This window comes from Exophiala dermatitidis, assembly GCF_000230625.1.
Source record: "Exophiala dermatitidis NIH/UT8656 unplaced genomic scaffold supercont1.4, whole genome shotgun sequence".
Taxonomy (NCBI): domain Eukaryota; kingdom Fungi; phylum Ascomycota; class Eurotiomycetes; order Chaetothyriales; family Herpotrichiellaceae; genus Exophiala; species Exophiala dermatitidis.
In genome coordinates, this window is record NW_008751649.1 from 2,215,065 (window position 1) to 2,234,254 (window position 19,190).

The 19,190-nt window shown below is 52.8% G+C and overlaps 6 protein-coding genes across 6 annotated transcripts; 3 read left to right on the forward strand and 3 right to left on the reverse strand.

Annotated features, from left to right (window-relative positions):
* Positions 1-638: 638 nt before the first annotated feature.
* HMPREF1120_05114 (uncharacterized protein) lies at positions 639-2,030 on the reverse strand (the record flags this gene model as incomplete). The annotated part of the gene is made up of 1 exon (XM_009159277.1): positions 639-2,030. The coding sequence occupies one exon, from the start codon at positions 2,028-2,030 to the stop codon at positions 639-641; it is 1,392 nt and encodes a 463-aa protein (XP_009157525.1).
* A 1,311-nt stretch (positions 2,031-3,341) lies between these two features.
* On the forward strand, positions 3,342-7,932 carry HMPREF1120_05115 (protein-serine/threonine kinase). Its single transcript, XM_009159278.1, has 3 exons — positions 3,342-4,039; positions 4,139-6,378; positions 6,432-7,932. The coding sequence occupies exons 1-3, from the start codon at positions 4,017-4,019 to the stop codon at positions 6,842-6,844; spliced, it is 2,676 nt and encodes an 891-aa protein (XP_009157526.1). The 5' UTR covers positions 3,342-4,016; the 3' UTR covers positions 6,845-7,932.
* Positions 7,505-9,734, reverse strand: HMPREF1120_05116 (ferrochelatase). Its single transcript, XM_009159279.1, has one exon. It carries the CDS (start codon positions 9,441-9,443, stop codon positions 8,130-8,132), a length of 1,314 nt encoding a protein of 437 aa, XP_009157527.1. The 5' UTR covers positions 9,444-9,734; the 3' UTR covers positions 7,505-8,129.
* Positions 9,735-9,851: 117 nt separating this feature from the next.
* Positions 9,852-12,432, forward strand: HMPREF1120_05117 (ATP-dependent DNA helicase 2 subunit 1). Its single transcript, XM_009159280.1, has 2 exons — positions 9,852-11,594; positions 11,650-12,432. The coding sequence occupies exons 1-2, from the start codon at positions 10,037-10,039 to the stop codon at positions 12,135-12,137; spliced, it is 2,046 nt and encodes a 681-aa protein (XP_009157528.1). The 5' UTR covers positions 9,852-10,036; the 3' UTR covers positions 12,138-12,432.
* A 264-nt stretch (positions 12,433-12,696) lies between these two features.
* Positions 12,697-15,962, forward strand: HMPREF1120_05118 (cholesterol esterase). Its single transcript, XM_009159281.1, has 3 exons — positions 12,697-12,952; positions 13,008-13,087; positions 13,141-15,962. Exons 1-3 carry the CDS (start codon positions 12,918-12,920, stop codon positions 15,738-15,740), a joined length of 2,715 nt encoding a protein of 904 aa, XP_009157529.1. The 5' UTR covers positions 12,697-12,917; the 3' UTR covers positions 15,741-15,962.
* Positions 15,896-18,804, reverse strand: HMPREF1120_05119 (aspartic-type endopeptidase (OpsB)). The gene has a single exon (XM_009159282.1). The coding sequence runs from the start codon at positions 18,261-18,263 to the stop codon at positions 16,779-16,781; it is 1,485 nt and encodes a 494-aa protein (XP_009157530.1). The 5' UTR covers positions 18,264-18,804; the 3' UTR covers positions 15,896-16,778.
* Between the last annotated feature and the right edge of the window lie 386 nt (positions 18,805-19,190).

Below are 19,190 nucleotides of genomic sequence, written 5' to 3' on the forward strand. Positions count from 1 at the left end.
CTCGGCCGATGTAATCTACATCCCCGCCACCATGGTCGTCTGCGAAATAAACTCTGGATGCTATCTCCGGGGGATGACCGTAAAGGCTGCTCGGACAATCACCGCCATTGTAAAGTAATCAATCTTTAGAAAGGACAATGTCCTGGCTATGCAGGGGGTGAAATGCAAGCATCCCTGGGCGATCGGAGAAGAACCACTAGTTGGAAGGTCAAATTCCCCGGGGACCTGTGGTGGCATCCTGCGTATGAATGTCAGCCATTGCCAGCCTTGTGGTCAGCGTTGCACAAGGCTACGCTCTCCACGGTGTTAAACGTATCTTATCCCCGGGCGCAACATTCGTTCATCTTCCATCGCTCAAACAGCACACACCATCTCAACATGCGCATCACCAGACTATCATGTCACTTCCGCTTATTGTCAAAGTTATACAATTAGCGATCTGGTTTGAAAAAGGAGGGGGAAACGTAGTGGGAAAGCTCTCAGTCCACCCCTCGGGGCCTGTAGCTTTCCCACTCCTCAGCTTCCCCTGGTCCAACAAGTTTGTTGATTGAATGGCCACATAGTAATGAGCACAGCATTATAATGTCTCCATACAATGTTACAACATTGTAGGTGCGAAAAGAGTGGCAGGACTGCGTTTATGCGATCTCTGCTCGGAAGACCAATGCTACACCATCATCACCCGCTGTGACAATCCTGGAGCCGCCCCCTCCTTGTACAAAGCCCAGAATTCCACCGCCTTCACCTTCTCCTCTATGGCCTCTCCATTCCTGTAGAAAGCCTTGTCCTGCTGCAGTGGTTCCCCCGCGGACATCCCACCGCCTCAATACCCCATCCATTCCCGCACTGGTCAGCAGCCAGCCTCCACGTTGCGGGTTGCGCACAAAGTCGACTTTGACCACCGCATAATCTTCATGTGCCTCCTTAATATGTCGGCGTAGGGCAAAACGATGCGCTGTATCGAACAAAGCGATGGAGCCGTCGACACTGCCTGCAGCCAGGATGGTGAGCGGTGGAGACGAGAATGACAGAGTCTCGACACCATCAGTCTGTGCTTGTAACGAGGCCAGCAACTGGCCTGCAGACGAGGCTTGTTGACGAGACGCACCGGCGCCCTTTGCATTTTTCTTTGCATGATCGGCTGGCTGTGGCAGACCAACCACTTTGATATTTCCGCCGGCGCCACCAACAGCGACGATAGATGAGGTGCATGCCACACTGTAAAGTCCACCCTCGACTTCGAACCGTGCGTCAGCAGCTGTGCAGGTCACAACCGCCTGACCAGTTGAGAAGACGTCCCAGACATACAGACTTCCATCTTCGGCCACAGTTGCCAGGAGAGTACCATCCGGTGTCCATGCACCCGCTGTGCAGGATTCGGTGTGTAAGTAGTAGGCTTGGACTATTGTCAATGGGCTGCCCGAGTCGGCCGCATTAATCTGGTATACCCAGACAGAACCATCATTGGCACCTAGAGCAACAACATTCTCGTGCTCGGTATTCGGCGATGCGGCCACCCAGTTGATTTCTTGAACTTCTGAAGCTTCCGCAATGAATGCCCACTTTTGTGCTGAAGCGTCCTCACTCTTCCATGCCCGCAGCTTCCCGTCCAGACCGGCCGTCACGACATACTCACCCCGTGGGAGTGTAAATGTTACGGCATTGACCGAGTCGGTGTGACCGTCGAGTTTCTGAAGGGGCGCGAGGCTCTTCCGTTCGCCTTGAGGTTGGGAAGTGGCCGTTTGTGCGATCGAAGTGTCAAAGATATAGGCAACATCGTCGCCGCCTCCGGTGATTACGATGGATGGGTTTGCGGGGTGTTGCGCGATACAGAAGATGCTATCTGTATGAGCGTCGAAGTGTGCGACAGAATCGTTTTGCAATTGTATCTCCTCATCTTCAAAGTCTTCATCGTCCTCCTCCATAGGGTGGTCATCATCCTTGACAATCTCTTCGTCGGCTTCCTCGGCGTCTAGGAGATCGTCCTGTTCCAGCCCCTCCGGAATCTCATGCGGTTCGGATGTAGACATGATAGGTGGGGTTAATGTGTGTTGGTCTGTGAAATTGTCGTAGACAATAGGGCGGGGGGATGGAAGGGAAACGCCGCAGGTTGGTTCTATGTGAGGGTGCGACAGTGCGTGCGTTTGAAGGGATTGTGAAACTGATCTTCAGTTGTTGATCTTCCGGGCGAAAATGCTTAGAAATTATTTTGCCGGGACGCTTGAAGCCGGAGTGAAAGGGTCCAGCAACAGTCTTCAGCTGTTGACATCATTGGCCAAGCCGCTCAGCCTTGTCATGTCGTCGGTTCCCAGCCTTGTCTTTCATTCGCGGTGCTGAAATGCATGTGAATGCCACGCGCACAGCCCTCACTTCCAAGGTTGGTATGCAGATGTACCTCAAGCTACTGGCAGCCCATATTTCTTCTAGAGAATAACTTCTAACCAAAAAATGATAATGTACACAAGAGCTTGATACAAACTTATTTGGTGAGAGGGCTGGAAGTATCTTGGCAGGTACATCGTTCGGTTCGACATGCTGCTTCATCTGCCTTCTGCAATCACGCGTCGCCATCAGAAGACAGTCAAAGGGGGATGCCATATGGATATGACTGACACAGGACATCACGATCAAGTTGGTGCTGCGGAAATGAACGAATCATTAAGTCCTGTCAGACAGGAAACAGTCTGGCAGGAAAATCGATGTTGAACCCCTGAGAAGGCGAAATGGTGGCGGCCCAACGCCCACGGGCCGGTCAGCGTCTACATCGTACTTCCGAAACAGCTAACGCTTGACCATCATGGGTGAACACAACGTGGTGTTGTTTCAGATTCGACTTCTAGAAGAGAAAGATTCCATCTAACTAGCGATCGCAATAATTTGATTCGTGGATCGAGGCTTGGATTCATATGCCCTGGGGATTGCACGAGAGGGGGGTGTTGCCGGAAGATGCTATCGACAGACACGGCACAGGAGGGTGTAGATGCGTCTCTCCCTGGTCTTTTCGGCGAATTCTCAATATATCTGCGAGCGTTTCAGATGCCCGACTGATGCAGCCAGCAATCGAAGGACAATAATGGAACGGCTCAGATTTGAGTCCCAGATCCGAACTTAGATATGTTGGGTGTCGAAGTGCACACCATACACAGAGCCCTTGTCGGGAGGAAAGCTCCAATGCCCAGGGGACCAGTGATGCTGTACTGTAGGCGTGGCCACCTGTGGAACAGTGACTGTCGGCCATCAACTGGCCCCCCTAAAAGAGCCCCCAAAGTCCGTTCAAAGTCCCCAGCAAGACCGGCACCCCTAGCCGCCGGGAACCCACCAACAGCAACGCCTGTTGGCAGCTCTCTGTACCCAGCTAGTGCTGCTAGTACTACTACACGACCACTTCCCACCACTAGGAGCCGTAATTGCTACTACTTGTCCACCACCATCTCCTTTCCAGCCATGGTACCGAAGTAGTACTACCATCAACTCCAAAGTACCACACAACTTGAAGTTGACCGTGACCTGCCAGGTTTATCACCGCTATCCTCCATCGTCTCAGCCTGACTACTAGGCTCATCTACCGTTCCGCAACCACTCTCAACATAGCCCTTGTCGGTCCTCACTCTATCCTGTCATTAAAGCAACCCGAGTTTGTACAGTTACCTGCTCCCCTCTCCAAGGGCACAGACGAGTCCGAGCCTGAGGTTGAAGTGATTGGGTTATCTCTGTCACCTCACATTCACCACCAACAACGGACCACCGCAGTCATAGATCGACATCTTCGCGACTGACAGACTGCACGGTCCTAGACTCAACCTGCAAAGACTCTTGCGACGTCCTGACTACAGGACAACCTCTCGATTCCATTCCTCTTCCTCCACTCTTCGCCTCCACCGCCGCACGCATGCTGTCCTGGCTTGACTTCGCACGGCCGACAGTCTCTCATCGCTGAGCACCATCCCGCTCCTCGGTCGTCCCATCCCGCGGATTTCAAGCATATCCTGTACAGTTTGCTTTGACAAATTCAGACAATGGCGGCAAGCCAGGAGAATGGGTGAGTATTGTGTGCAACTCGACTCCAAAGTCACACACTATGCAGCCACATACCCAATCGATCTATGTTTTGCCTGAATCACAACTAACACTCCACCAGCTTCTACAGCGCAGGTCAATTCATGAATCCAGGTCCCGCTCCTCGTCCTCCTACTGATAGGCCTCGACACATCGATTTGCAACGTTCCAACACCACGCTGGCCACGACCACCTTCGACACCATGTCTTATGGCGCCCCCTCCTCGCCTGCGATCAGTACCCCCAACGCGCCGTTCTTCTCAAATGGGAGTTCTCTGTCACTGTCAACCACCGGGAAAACCTCAGGTTCAATCACAATCATCAAAGAAGGCCATGTGCGCTGCAAAGAAGACAAGTTTCTAGCACAGTGGAACCAACGCTACCTAATTCTCCGCGAATTTAGACTGGACTTCCTCAAAAATGAGAATGGCAAGGTCATGCAGACGATTGCATTGAACACAATCACCGGAGTCACCCGATCAGAGGAAGTCCGTATGGCTTTCGAAATCACCCGAGTCTCCAATCCCAAAGAAGCCAATGGCAAGATCATCATGAACCGCGATTTACCCACCAAGACCATCATCTGCGAAGTCCACAATGACGATGAAATCTACGACTGGATCGACAAGATCTATGAAAGATGCCCAGGCATGGGTGGTGTCAGTAATCCTACGAATTTCAGTCATCGCATCCATGTTGGCTTCGACCCACAAACTGGCGGTTTCACCGGGCTACCTCAAGAGTGGGCGAAGTTGTTGAACAACTCGGCCATTACCAAAGATGATTACAAGAAGAACCCGCAGGCGGTCATTGAAGTACTACAGTTTGTTTCGGACCAGAAGATGCGGGAACAACATCCGGAGATGTACTCCCACGGCATGGTCACTCCGCCAGCGGCGCAACCCAACAAGCAGCTTGGCTATCCCGTGGGCGGTAACAGTGTTGCCCCGCCGAGACCGGCACCGCCGACAGATGCACAGCGATACAATGCGAATCAATTCATGAACAAGTACAACGATGGCCAGGGACGATCGGGCACGCCACCTTTGAAGCCGCAGTTGCAACGCGCCCAGACTGATAAAGGAGCCTATGACATGGAGGCGGATGCTGCGCGGATCAAGGAGATCGCCATGCAAGAACAAAAGCGCTTGCAGGCAGAGGCGGAGGCCAAACGAGCTCGGGACATGGAGAGACAGCGAGAACAAGAGCGGGAAGAAGCGGAGCGGAATCGTCGAGAACAAGAAGCATACAACGCCTCCCTGCCCAAGACTCGACCACCGTTGGCTAAACAGGAGCTTGGAGGGTATGGCGCCGGTTCCTCCGAACGTACTCCAACTCGACAAGACCCGCGATACAATCCTGCCAGAGCTGCTCCAAGTGCCCCCCAGCAATCACCCTCAAACACTCTCCGACAACAGCCGATTGCACAACGACCCGCGCCATCCGCGCCGACGAGCAACTCCCAAAAGTCCATCCCTCAATCTTCCTCGCCAGCTCAGAACTCTCTACGCTCCCCAGAGAACAGAGACCGGGACCGACAGCCTTCTCCGAACGCCCGATATCAACCAGAGAGGGACGCACCCCGCAAAGACACCGCTTTGAAGCAGCATGCCAATGGTGTCAATGGGCAAGTCCCAAGCCGCGTGCCGGGATCTGTACAACAGCCAAAGCCTCTGAACGTTGCAAAGCAAGCTCAGGCCAAACCCACGAATGATCCACGCAAGGAAGCGGAGATAGCTTTGACTGCGAAGAAGCCGGTTGAGGAACGGGCAAAGGAGGTTCGTATGTCAAGCATGAGCGAAAGCGAGGTTATGGCCAAGCTGAAGCAGGTTGTCTCGAAAGACAATCCGATGGACTCTTACAGCAAGCAGAAGAAAATCGGACAGGGAGCCTCTGGTTCGGTTTATGTTGCTCGAGTCAAAGAGAGCGCCACGTCACCTGTTGCGCGGGAAATCTACCGCACCCATGGGCCCAAAGGTCAGGTTGCTATCAAACAGATGGATCTCCGTAACCAACCACGCAAAGAGCTCATTGTCAACGAAATCATTGTCATGAAAGATTCGAAGCACCCGAATATTGTCAACTTCCTGGATTCTTTTCTGCAAGAGCAGAACAATGAGCTTTGGGTGGTGATGGAGTTCATGGAAGGTGGCGCACTCACCGATATCATCGACAACAACCCCGTCATCACAGAAGACCAGATTGCCACCATTTGTTATGAGACTTGCAAGGGTCTGGCCCATTTGCATTCTCAAGACATTATCCACCGAGACATTAAGAGCGACAATGTGTTGCTCGATCGGGTTGGAAATGTCAAAATCAGTGAGTTATTCTGGAGACTAAACTGTGATTGTGATTGCTAATTTATTGTCTAGCTGATTTTGGCTTCTGTGCTAAGCTTACCGAGTCGAAGAGCAAGCGTGCAACCATGGTGGGCACACCATACTGGATGGCGCCCGAGGTGGTCAAGCAGAAAGAGTACGGACCCAAAGTCGACATCTGGTCCCTGGGTATCATGGCTATCGAGATGATTGAATCCGAACCACCCTATCTGAACGAGGAGCCGTTGAAGGCGCTATTTCTGATTGCCACCAACGGCACTCCTCGATTGAAGAACCCCAATAAGCTCTCGCGAGAACTCAAAGCATTTCTGAGCGTTTGTCTGTGTGTCGATGTTAGAAGCCGCGCCAGCGCTGACGAATTATTGCGGAACGACTTTATGCGAATGGGATGCAGCTTGGCCAGCCTTAGTGAGCTGCTCAAGTGGCGAGAGAAAGGTCGGCAATAAGCTTGACGCGACAGCCAGGGCCATGCGATTTTGAAAGAGCATGGCCTTGTCGTTTATTTCTTTTTGCCTTCGGTGTGGAGTTGGTGAATGTACTGGTGACACTTGAAACTACCCGTCGAGAGGTGTTCCACCGTGTCCCTTTGTGTGCGCTGGAGTCCGCCCATCCACTTGGATATGCGATGGACCCTTATGCGCCGCTGCAGCTTATTGAAGGCCAAAAAACTACCAGAACGTGATATGCGACTGAAGTGGAGGGAGCCGGCCGCGTTTATCCAACCAGAGCCAACACTGTGAAAGGATGGTATTCGGGGCATGTCGCTTTTTAGTGGGTGACAAAGAAATGCATTTGGTTGAGGAAGGATCAAGGATGATGCGTGCGAAGATCATGAACCTGGGCGGTCTCAACAAGAGCTAGAAAAGCGAGCGTCAATCCGATCCCCACATTCTGCGATAACAATCTCTCGAGCTGGACTGAGACGAGCGGAGGGCAAAGCTGCTCGAAAAGAACGAAAAAAGCGGTGCTGCTATCCGAGAACTGTGCCAGCAGCGCGCAAGAGAAAAGCGAGGAAAGATCTTGCTTTTACGATGATGATTCATGGGACACGCTGGATGGAATGGGATGGATCTTTCCAAGAAATGAATTGCATGCGAGAGAGAGCTGGAATTTTTTGCGAGAGAAAGAGAAAAGAAAGAAGACCCTTTTTCAGGTGCTGTGACTTGTCTTCTGTTTTCTGCATTCCCCTTTCCGCCTGATTCTCGTCATCGTCGTGGCAGCATCTACCTACGTACGAGTAGGTGCCGACATAACCATCGTATAATTCAGTCAAAGTAAAGCTAAGGCTAGGCTAGCTAGATTGGTAGTTTTGGCGGCATAGTCGGCGTAAGGTACATGGCTGATGAAGTGAGAGGTTAGGCCGAAACACAACCTGGCTGAGGCCTGGCATGGAAATACAATCAATCACAACGCATTCTGCATGCCTGCTTGTGGCCGGGCGCCTCTATCCGGAAACACCAGCAGCAAGTGACTTGCAATGCGGCGAGGAGCTATTCATTCGAAGGAATGGTGATTTGTAAGGACAGTACAAGCCAAACTTGAAGGCAAAAAGGGCCTGAAAGCAGGGAAGAGGAGAGGAACAATCATGTCATGACACGCCAGCCAGTAACGCCATGCCCAGTACTTGTACAAAGCAGTAAGAGACAATACAGCCCCCATAGCAGGCCAGATCAATACAGTCCCTTCACTCAGGCCGCCATTGTGGCTGTTGGAATCACTTCTAATGGGTAACTATCGTACAGTGGGCAGAAGATTTGCCTGCTGGCCAGCAAAGAACCTTTTCTGCTCGAGGCAGCGGTCGCTCTTACAGCCCTGACACCTCAAGCCCATCTGTCTCGAACAGCTCTCACCGCTATTCAAGTGGGCGAGAGCAATGTCGGCCAGAGCCTGAATGAAGACAGGGCTCCCGTTAAGAGACTCTGCGCGCTTGACGCCGGGATGGCCCTTTGCGTCCTCGTGCAAAACCTCCTTGTCCAACTCGTAGAGGGTCTCGATGTGGTCGCTGGTAAAGGCGATGGGGACCAGGACCAGATCGGTGTGGCCGCGTTCGACATAAGACCGTACGGTGTCGCTGGTCTGGGCGCCGAGCCAGGCGGACGGGCCGACCTGAGACTGCCAGCACAGACGATAAGGGTTGGAAAACTTGAGCCTCTGCATGACAGCATAGACGGTCGCGGCCACCTCGGCCGGGTATGGGTCCCCGCGGTTGACGACGCTCATGGGCAAACTGTGGGCGGAAAACAGGAGGACGACGTCCTTCCGCCGCTCCTCCGGGTACTCTGCCAGTCTGGCTTCAATGTTCTGCGCAAACGCCTCGACCAGACCTGGGTGTGTCGGCCACCGGTCGATCACGCTCCATGTGATGGCGCCGGGCGGTTGGGCTTCCCCCGTGGCGCGTTTGCCTTCGAGTCTGTTCCGCCATTTCCACAGCTCGTTCAGCGAGCTTCCCGTCGTCGAGCAGCTGTATTGCGGATACTGCGTGAAGGCGACCGCACGCCCGCCGTTGCCGTTGCCAAAGCCGTCCCGCAGAAGTTGTTCGTACATGTGTTCGGTCAGAGGGTCCGCGTACCGAAATGCCACGTACGGCTTGTGTGGTGCCGTCTCCGGTGATACCCTGTCCAGGATCTTGCACATCTCCGCGCATTGGTATTCTGACCATTTGCGGATAGGGGAGCCCCCGCCAATCTCGGCGTATTGTTGTTGGATCTTGGGCGTCCTTCGGCGCGATATCAACGGGCCCAGATACCCTTGCAGCCGACCCAGCGGGATCAGGTCGCCGTCTGCGAATAGTCGGCTGAGGAAATCGCCTACTTCGTCCGTAGTGGATGGCCCGCCCATGTTTAGGAATACCATTGCTGTCGGCCCCTTCTTCTCAATCCGTCCGTAATCTGGAGTCTTCTCGCTTGCGCTGGGCGCAGCTGTCGCCATACATGACTTCTGAACGCCATACGGATTTAAGACATGAGGTGTACATCGGAGATTAGGAAGATGCCGAGACGGCAGGAGGTGATGACTGAGGTGCGAGGCCGACGTGCGTATCGACATTGTGGAAGGGAGATAGATAATGGGGTCTCAACCGAATCTTCTACCAGCCCATCAACATCCAATGCGAAAGTTGGGACTCGGGGATGCGGCGTCGAGGTGATCAAGACAGCGCAGGCGAACAACTGAGGAAGGGGTGTAAGAACAAATGGTGGTCGTTATAATGCCTCAGACTCGCTGAGGTTGAGGTTCAGGTTTGCCGCTGAAAACATGCTCGAGTTCTGGCCGTGTTACGGAAACTCCGAAGTCAGCAAAAACGATGACGCTGGCAAAAAGTGGCCATTCAAGTCCCGGCGATTGAATGACAGCGATTCCAGAGGCCGACTCCGGCTCCCCAGATCACAGACATTAGTAAGACACCGCCCGCCAATCACTTTTCGCTGCTGATAGCACTTGAGCCGCTCACGTGATCTCGCGTGTCGCGTCCCCCACGCGAATTGGCTGCCTTCTTGTACTATCACTGTTGTCACCACTGCTCCAGACGCTACCTGTTGAACCGTTGTACTTTGAAGCAGATTCTACCACGCTGCCCCTTCGGTGGCGATTGGTGTCTACGTTCAATATCTTCAACCTGATGCTGTCGCGCGATAGACAAAATGGCTGATGAACTACCTTTCCGGTCGAAAGGTGAACCTGATGGTGGCGCTCGAGATGACGACAATGAAGACGACGACGAGGAGATTGATGAGACTGGCTACAAAACTGTCAAAGATGCAGTTCTCTTTGCCATCGAAGTGAACCACTCTATGCTCAAAGTCCCTCCGGCATCTTCTAGCTCTAAAAAGGCCGACAGGAGCTCCCCGCTACTGGCCGCTTTGAAATGTGCATATCATTTGATGCAGCAACGCATCATCTCGACACCCCGTGATAAAATGGGTATCTTGCTGTACGGGACTGAGGCATCCAAGTTCTATGATGAAGACGAGAACTCCAGAGGCGGCTGGTCTTTTCCTCACTGCTACCTGCTCACCGACTTGGATGTGCCGGAAGCCGACGACGTGAAGGCATTGAAGGCATTGACCGAGGCCGAGGACCCCGAATCCGCCGATATTTTCAAGCCATCCAAGGAACCGGTGTTGATGCACAACGTGTTGTTCTGCGCAAACCAGATTTTCCAGCAAAAGGCCGCCAACTTCACCTCCCGCCGACTGTTCATCGTGACAGACAATGACGATCCTGCCTCATCAAACAAGGGTTCCCGGTCGCAAGCGACTGTGAGAGCAAAGGACCTCTACGACTTGGGCGTGACCATAGAATTGTTCCCCATTTCGACACCCGACCACTCCTTCGATACGTCACTTTTCTACGACGACATAATATACAAGTCATCCCCCTCAGACCCTGCAGCTGTTACATACAACCCACCTGCCATGATCGATGGTGGTAACTCAAAGCTCGTGGCTGGCTCTAACGACGGTATCTCTCTGCTACAATCATTGCTTTCAAATATAGCGTCCAAGGTCACACCGAAACGCGCCTTATTTTCTTCAGTTCCGCTCGAGCTCTCCCCCAATTTAAAGATTTCTGTCAAAGGCTATTTACTGTACAAGCACCAGAAACCCGCCCGCAGCTGCTATATCTATCTAGGTGCTGAGAGGCCACAGATTGTAACGGGATACACGGAGCAGGTCGCGTTCGAGAACTCCAAACCGATCCAGAAGGCCGAGATACGCAAGGCATATACCTTTGGAGGCCAGCAAATCACCTTTTCCGACGAAGAGGTCAAGCAGCTCCGCAACTTTGGCGATCCAGTCATCAGAATTATTGGATTCAAGCCCATGTCAAGATTGCCACTTTGGGCCAACATCAAGAACTCGACATTCATCTACCCTTCCGAAGAGGACTACGTTGGCAGCACACGCGTGTACAGCGCCTTGTATCAGAAATTGCTCAAGGACAAATTATTCGGTCTCACCTGGTTTGTACCAAGACGGAATGCTGTTCCTGTCATGGCTGCCATGATCCCTACCCTTCCTGCCGAGGCCCTTGACGAGAAGGCGAACACTGCCGGGAACTCGCCGACGGGCGCACCGCAAGGCTTGCACCTAGTCCCGCTTCCATTCGCCGATGATGTTCGCCAAAATCCACCCACGACACACGAGCACCCTCTGCTTGCGCCAGACGAACTCGTTGACGCTATGAGACATATCATTCGTAAGTGTAAAACCAGTGCTTTACGTGGCTCAACAGCAGCTAACATGGAATACAGAGCAACTGAATTTACCCAAAGGCATCTATGATCCTTCCAAGTATCCCAACCCTAGCCTACAATGGCATTATCGCATCCTCCAAGCCTTGGCCCTTGATGAAGATATTCCGGAAAAGCCAGAGGACAAGACGATCCCCAAGTACAAACAGATCGATAAGAGAGTAGGCAATGAAGCCATAGAGTGGGGAAGCATACTAGATAAGGCATACAAACATTATCATGCCGAAAACCCCGACGCGGTCCCGACAGGATCAAAGCGCCCTACAAAAGCTTCGGCGGCCACCTCGACGGCCAGCACCAAAAAGGTGAAGGCAGAAACGAGCGACAAGACCGGAGAGGAAGAGATTAGAAGGCTATGGCAAAAGGGTCAGCTCGGGCATTTGACCGTCGCACAACTGAAGGAGTTCTGCGCAGCGAAGAAGATCCCGGCGACGGGCAAAAAGGCCGACATCGTTGAGCGAGTCGAAGAATGGCTTGAGAGCAAGTAGCGGAGATCCAGAGCAGTCTGTGAGAGAGTTGATTGTGAACTCCCATGAGGAACAGCTGCTCAATAACTGTACAAAAATGATACCCCAATGTTCTACAAAATGCGAGTAGTCGAAGTTTGCCCAAATAGCAACGTGCAGACAAGGTGCAGTCAGAATAGTGAAATATGGTAAGTACTTTTTCATTGTTATAGCATGTCTGATGGTTCAAAAGAATGTGCGGCCAATCATTGCAATCCCAGTCATATCCAAAGGACAAGACTGGCACTGCACCCAAGATCGGCCAAGTTGATTCATCTCCATTCCAATAGACGATTTCCGTACTTCATGGGCACTGGTAAAGCAGCCTCGTAGGAACGCTTTTGCAGGAACGTTGTGTTTTTGCGTTGTTCATGAAGAAAGGAAAAGAAAAGAGGAAGACGAAAGGCGGAAAGAAAATATTCATAGGCGAGGTAGGCCGTTGTCACGTGACAATAGTTCGGGTCTTTCCACAGATGATGAGCTAACCAACTTAGAGGATTATGTAATATTAGTACCAATAACGCTCGCTGTGACGTGTGGCGCCATTGGACGCATTCCAGCTCGATTGCATGCAGTGCAGGACACTCGATCGGGTCCCTGTACATTTGCATGTGCTGTTCAGATGCATTCGAACAGCTGCCCGGTACCTCTCCTTTGTTGGGTTCCATTCCCTCGACGATGGCTTTCGATGTACAACTGACTTGCCGTCGTTACCTGTCACCAACGTTGTCGATCCACCTGCTCTGAACCCTTTCCATCACAATGGCCCGGGTCCCTTTCATTGGCAGGCTCTTTCTGTAAGGAACCCCATCATTGATATACAGGCGCTCCATGGACTAACGGTCGATGCAGGCGAGAATACCTGGCTCTTTTTGGATCACTCATTCTCGTGGCTTTGGAAGTCCTGGTGCGAGCAATTACCCTCGGACTTCGTAAGTCATAGCTCGCTATCCATCAGATCCTCTCCCTGACCAATGTTCCGCAGCGCAACCCATCATCCGCTTCTGTTATAACACCTCTAAGAGTCTGTTCAACATACTGTCTTCCCAGAAGTCACGACAAGCCAGATCGACACAAAGATCCATCTACAGCTCCATCGCAACATGCTCCGACTTTACTGAACTCTGCGCGTCGTGGGGATACTATGCCGAAGAACACATTGTACAGACAGGAGATGGATATCTACTGGGCGTACACAGATTGCCATTCCGGAAGGGCGAGGAAGAGACCGGCGTCCGAGTCAACGCTGGGCCAGATTCCATCAAGAAACCCGTGGTGTATCTGCATCATGGTCTCCTTATGAACAGCGAGGTATGGGTCTGTATCACGGAAGAAGAACGATGTCTTCCATTCGTCCTAGCCAGTCAAGGATACGACGTCTGGCTCGGTAACAACCGAGGCAACAAATATAGCAAGAAGTCGACCAGGTCATCGCCGACATCTCCTGAGTTCTGGAACTTTTCGATCGACGAGTTCGCCTTTCATGACATCCCCAACACAATTGATTATGTCCTCAATACGACGTCTCAGACGTCATTGTCATACATTGGGTTCAGTCAGGGCACTGCCCAGGCCTTCGCAAGTCTATCTATTCATCCAGGCCTCAATGACAAAGTGAACCTCTTTGTTGCTTTGGCCCCGGCCATGGCTCCCGCCGGCCTCAGCAACGGCATTGTGGATTCTTTGATCAAAACCAGTCCGGACGTTTTGTTCTTGGCTTTTGGTCGAAAGTCCATTTTGTCTTCGGCCACCATGTGGCAGTCCATTCTGTACCCGCCTATATTCGTCCGTTTGATTGACATGTCTCTATCTTCCCTCTTTGCCTGGTATGGCCGAAATATTTCGCTGCAACAGAAACTGGCAGCCTACCCCCATCTGTACAGTTTCACTAGCACGAAATCAGTTGTTCACTGGTTCCAAATCATCCGAAATAGGTCGTTTCAAATGTACGACGACGATTCCTCGAGCAAATTCAGTATCGGGGCCAGAAACCGGTATTACAAAGTGGCCAAGTTTCCTACGCGCAACATCAGAACTCCCATCGTCTTGGTTTATGGTGGGAGTGATTCGTTGGTCGACATTCGAATCATGCTAAAAGAATTACCGCGCCACACGATCGCGGCCGAGATACCGCATTACGAGCACTTGGATTTCTTGTGGGCACAGGATGTCCACACTCAGGTGTTCCCGCACGTGCTGGACGCGTTGCGGTACTATGCGCTCGGCCGGACCTCGAATGGGATACCCCAGAGTCTAGCTATCTCCATGGCTGACACAGCTCAGCTCTACGAACGCCGCAACAACAGCGAAAGCGCCTCAAGTACATGGTCTGAGGAGGACGACACAGGCGGTTATTCAGACTATGACGGGGTCAACGATTCGCCACGTACGCGGAGATCCAAAGCCAAGGTCCACCCCAGGTCGAAACCCAAGTCGTTTGCTCAACAACAGCGCGAAAGCCAGTATCAGCATGGTCAGCTAGTCGCAAGCCCTCATACCGGCAGGCGGAGGTCGGCGTCGTCTCCACAAGCCTCAACGTCAGGATTCATGAACTGGGTAGGCCAGTATTACAATTTCCCCACGAGAGGTGAGCAAGGGCCAAAGGTTCAGGCCGGGGCGAAGTTAGGGTCTAAATCCAGCATCGAGCATCGCCAACAACAGCAACAGGGGGAGCAAGGGCCAGGAGAAGCCATCCCATCATCTATTTACCAATGGTCACCGTCGCAAATGCCCCGATCGACTCAATATCAGATTGGAATCGACTCTCCGGTCACGCCCACAAGTTCAGTCTCCGCTACAGCTTCCGGATCGCGAGGACCAGTGATACCCTCCTCCGCCGCGAGTATGACGCACAGAGTGGGAAGTGCTGGGGGGAGTGCGGGTGCAGGAACACGAACAGGACTGGGGATTGAAACGCAAGCACCGAACCATCACAGGGGATATGAAGCAGCACCAGCAGCAGCAGCGGCAGAAGACGACGAAGATGCAAATGCCGAAGCGAAAGCAGATACAAGAGGGCGGATATCTCCACATATCGGTACACCGTCATTATCACCTTCGCCTGTATTGTCATCACATCATCATCATCAGCATCATCATCGGAGCCACCACCAGCGCGGCGGTACTAGCAGCGACAAAATACGTGAAGGATTATGGTCACCATCTGTTCCTTTACAATCCCATCCAAGATCGCCGTCGCCATCACAGGCAGAGTCACGGCACAGTCCGACAGCAACAGCAGCGGCAACTACACCAATCAGAGCAGGAGCGGGATCACCGTCACCATCGCCATCGTCATTACCTCGGCCAGCAGCAGATCATATCATACTTTCCGGGAGCCATCTTCGGTCAAGGTCAAGATCTGGCTCGGTCACCGAATCCGCTGGCACCGCCGCCACCGGCTCAGGTCGATCGAGTCCGAACCCAAATCCAAAAACAGGCTCTCCCACGACGGCCACCACAGCCGCTTCGAAACAAGTTCGCCAAAGGCACTCTTTTACTCCCAAGGGAATTAGGGTTGGTAGTTCCAAGCCGAGCGTTGGGGCCGCTCAACCATCGGGTCCTCAACTGCCTCCTACCTCTTAGCGATAAAACGATATCAAAGTACGGAGGATTGAGGGTAGTAGTATTTGGCTATCTACCTTATTTTTGGACCATAGACGCTTAGGTTGATAGATAAATACAGTCAATATACGCCAGGCCGATCTATGAATCCACTGTCGCTACAGTGAGGAAAAACAGGGACTGCAAAGGTATGAATGATAATTGAATACGTATTATGATATTGATATTGATATTGATACTTTATTGCATGGCTTACTGCAGCTCTCACTTGTACTATCAACCCTTGCACCGTGGGCGTGCCGTGCGTGATCATCCTTGTAGGACGCTACGCTATGCTATGCCATGATCCAATCCAATCCAAGTCCCAGAAACCAAGACATTCATGCCACACATGTGAAAACGCCAATCCATGTCGTGCCGTGCAATGCAGTGTAGGAGGATAAGGACAAATCCACAAGGAAGACCGATGACTGCCCGCTCCGATATGCGGCAAAGTGTGCCTGCTGCAATAATGTAATGCCTGCTTGACCCGGGGGCGACTAGCCCGGTTCAAGAGCCAAACTCCAAAACTCCAAACTTCAATTTTCAATCCCTCCCAAATCTCCGTGGCCGCCGGTGTGGTGCTAGTAATATGTACGTAAACGTCGTATGAATCGTTTCTTTCTCTCTGTCTCTCTCTCGATCAATCATCCCAACTACTCTCGTTGGAGTCACGAGTCCAACGCTGTCTTTCCGTTGTGGCCTGCCACTCTTCGTTTCGCGCACTGGTCTGTGATTCCGATCCATTTTGCTGTCGCAAGGCGTCTTCCCTACATGGAGGAACGTCCAATGGAATGGACGAGCATGGAGAATCCTCCTTACTGTAGAGGCGGAGTAAACCGTATGGGCGGGCTGATGATGTGACTGCGACTGTGACTGCGACTGTGACTGTGACTTCGTCTACGTGACCGAGGTTCTGTTGGTCCCAGAGATATGCAAGGATGCAAAAAGCAGAGGCAGAGAACAAGGGCGTCATGACGGCTGTCCACCCCATCAAATTGTTGAAGAGTCTCCGCCGGTTCATAGCACCACAAACGCCGCGATCACGGCCGATACAAAACCCACGGTAGAGGCGATTGAAGCAGCGCTTCTGCCAGGAATAGCGGCGCCATTTTCTGTGCCGGTACTGGTAGGATTGGCGAACCCTGTCACGGATCCAGTGGCGCCGCCGAGCCTTGCACCGCCGGTGCCGGCCGCGAGAGTAGTGACAGCGCTTGCGACGGGTGTGGCGTTGGGAACGCCGTCGGAACCCTTTGTGATCTCCTGGATATCATTCTTAGTGGAGTTGAAGACGGTCTGAGCGAGGGAGATCTCGTTATTGGCCAGGTCGTAGACCACGTATGCCGACCGAAGGAATGTGTCTCCTAGCACAGGAGTAGTAGAACCGGCGGGAGCGATGCCAAATAGACAGGCTTCGGCGCCGTTCTCAAAAGTCAACGGCTGGCCGTATTGGTTGGTGCCTGCGTCCAGAAACAGTTCGTCAAAGGGTACTTTGATGGTCTGGCCGGAAAAATCAAAATCCAAAGTGGCGTCCGAGGAAGCCAGACTGCATTCGGCGTAAGCGGCGCCAACGTTGGACTGGTAGACGGCTTGGACTGAGTCGTAGATTTCCTGCGTAATGTCGTCCGGAAGGTAGGTGAGGGTTGCGCCGGAATCGAGAAGGACAGCTGCAGGGAGAGAGCTGGACGACGAGAGATCTGTGCCGGCTACCGTCACACCCGTCAAAGCCACGAGTAGCTCGTAGTAGCCACCGTAGCTCTTAATGACGGGCACAGTGGCCAGATCATCTTTGTACTTGGCGGTGTTGACGCCGCCGAACAGGATTTGACCGGTCGAGGCGTCCAGATCGTTCAACCACAGACTATAGGCGGCGGAGGCGATCTTGCCGGCATTGACGAGGGCCACAGGGAGATTCGGGTAGGCATCAAGACCTGCGCGGTTGACCTGCACCTCGTTGGAGGCATAGCCGATGCCCAAGACACCTTCTTGAGAGGAGGAAAGCTCGCCGATGCCAAATTGGAAATCCTTCAGGGTCACGCCGCCGAAGGTGAGTGTATCACTGACGTAGTCTCCTGAGGCGCCGGAGCCGTCGACGTAAGAAATGTTGAAGTCATTGTTCACAATCTGGAAGGTGGACGAAGAACTGGGATCGTAGGTTCCTCCTTCGCATGGGTTGGAGCGCGAAGTACAGTAGCTCGAGTTGGCCACGTTCACCCACAGATCAGAACTGCCCGTGTCGATGTGTAACCGTAGCGATTGACCGGGCGTACCGATGGTCAGATTGGCGAAATACAAACTCTGCTCGTTGTCCAGTGTCTCTTGGACCGTTCCTCTCTTCCGGAGACGACGTGAACGATCATGAGCGAGGATGTCCTTGGGAGCTTTTCGTTCTATGGGAAGACTGAGGACTCGTGGGTCTGCTGAGCGGGGAGCGAGATGGATGGCTGATATAAGAGGAGTGGTGCATGCAGCGAGGACCGCAACAGCGGCGGTAGAGGATCGCATCCTGACGAGCGATGAGATGCGGAAGCGATGATCTTCGCTTTCGCCCAAATCTCCTTCGCTTTATCTTGTCAGCAGCGCTGGTGGGACCGTGTATCTAAGAGTTCTCTGCGGGACGGATATTGATTAAGGTATAGCCCAGCGAACGTCGAGAGAGTAATATGATCAGGCGACCAGATACTGGATAAGAGAGGACGGCAACGACAGCGAGGGCCAGGGCAACGATGACTGACAGTCAAAAACAGGATACAAGCTGAAGATAGTCGTAGGGAAGAGAGGAAACTTGAAGTGAACAGTAAGTCACCTAACTGTGCATATTCGATGTGTGGTACAGTAGGAACGAATCAGGCAGTGCCAGAGGTCGAGGCCAGGGAGTGATTGAGTTAAGTTTAGACACGGAGAAAGACAGCAAAGGCGTCGCCACAGAATTGAAGGCAAAGCAAGGCATGGCGGCGTCATCAGCAGTAAATAAAACGTGCGACTGATTGAGTGGACTGCATCGCAGCTTGAAGCTTCAAGTCCCAAGTCCGCAGGTGAATTGATGGCCATGCAACGATGATGCGGTGGATACAAATCGCTGTTTTCGGGAGGCATGGCGCAGCACACAGTCGGCTTAGGCGTTGACTGGCGTCGCGGGCGTCGTCTCGGCGCCACAAAACACCTCATTAGCCCGCCGCCGCATGGTTCTTGGGGGCGACCACAATAGGCGCTCTAGCTGCCAGATCCCACCCAGATCCCACTAGCCACGGATCTGGCGGGCTTAGCAGGCGTCAGGCTGCGAGCGGATCCCAGCGTTAGGCGCCTTAGAGGCTTGGAGGCTTACGCTCCTCCGGCTACTGTGCCGGCAACCATGGCACCGCCTCCACTTTCGACGATTACGCTATACAAGATGACGTGGACTGGAGACTGGACCACACTGCTCTGCAGGAA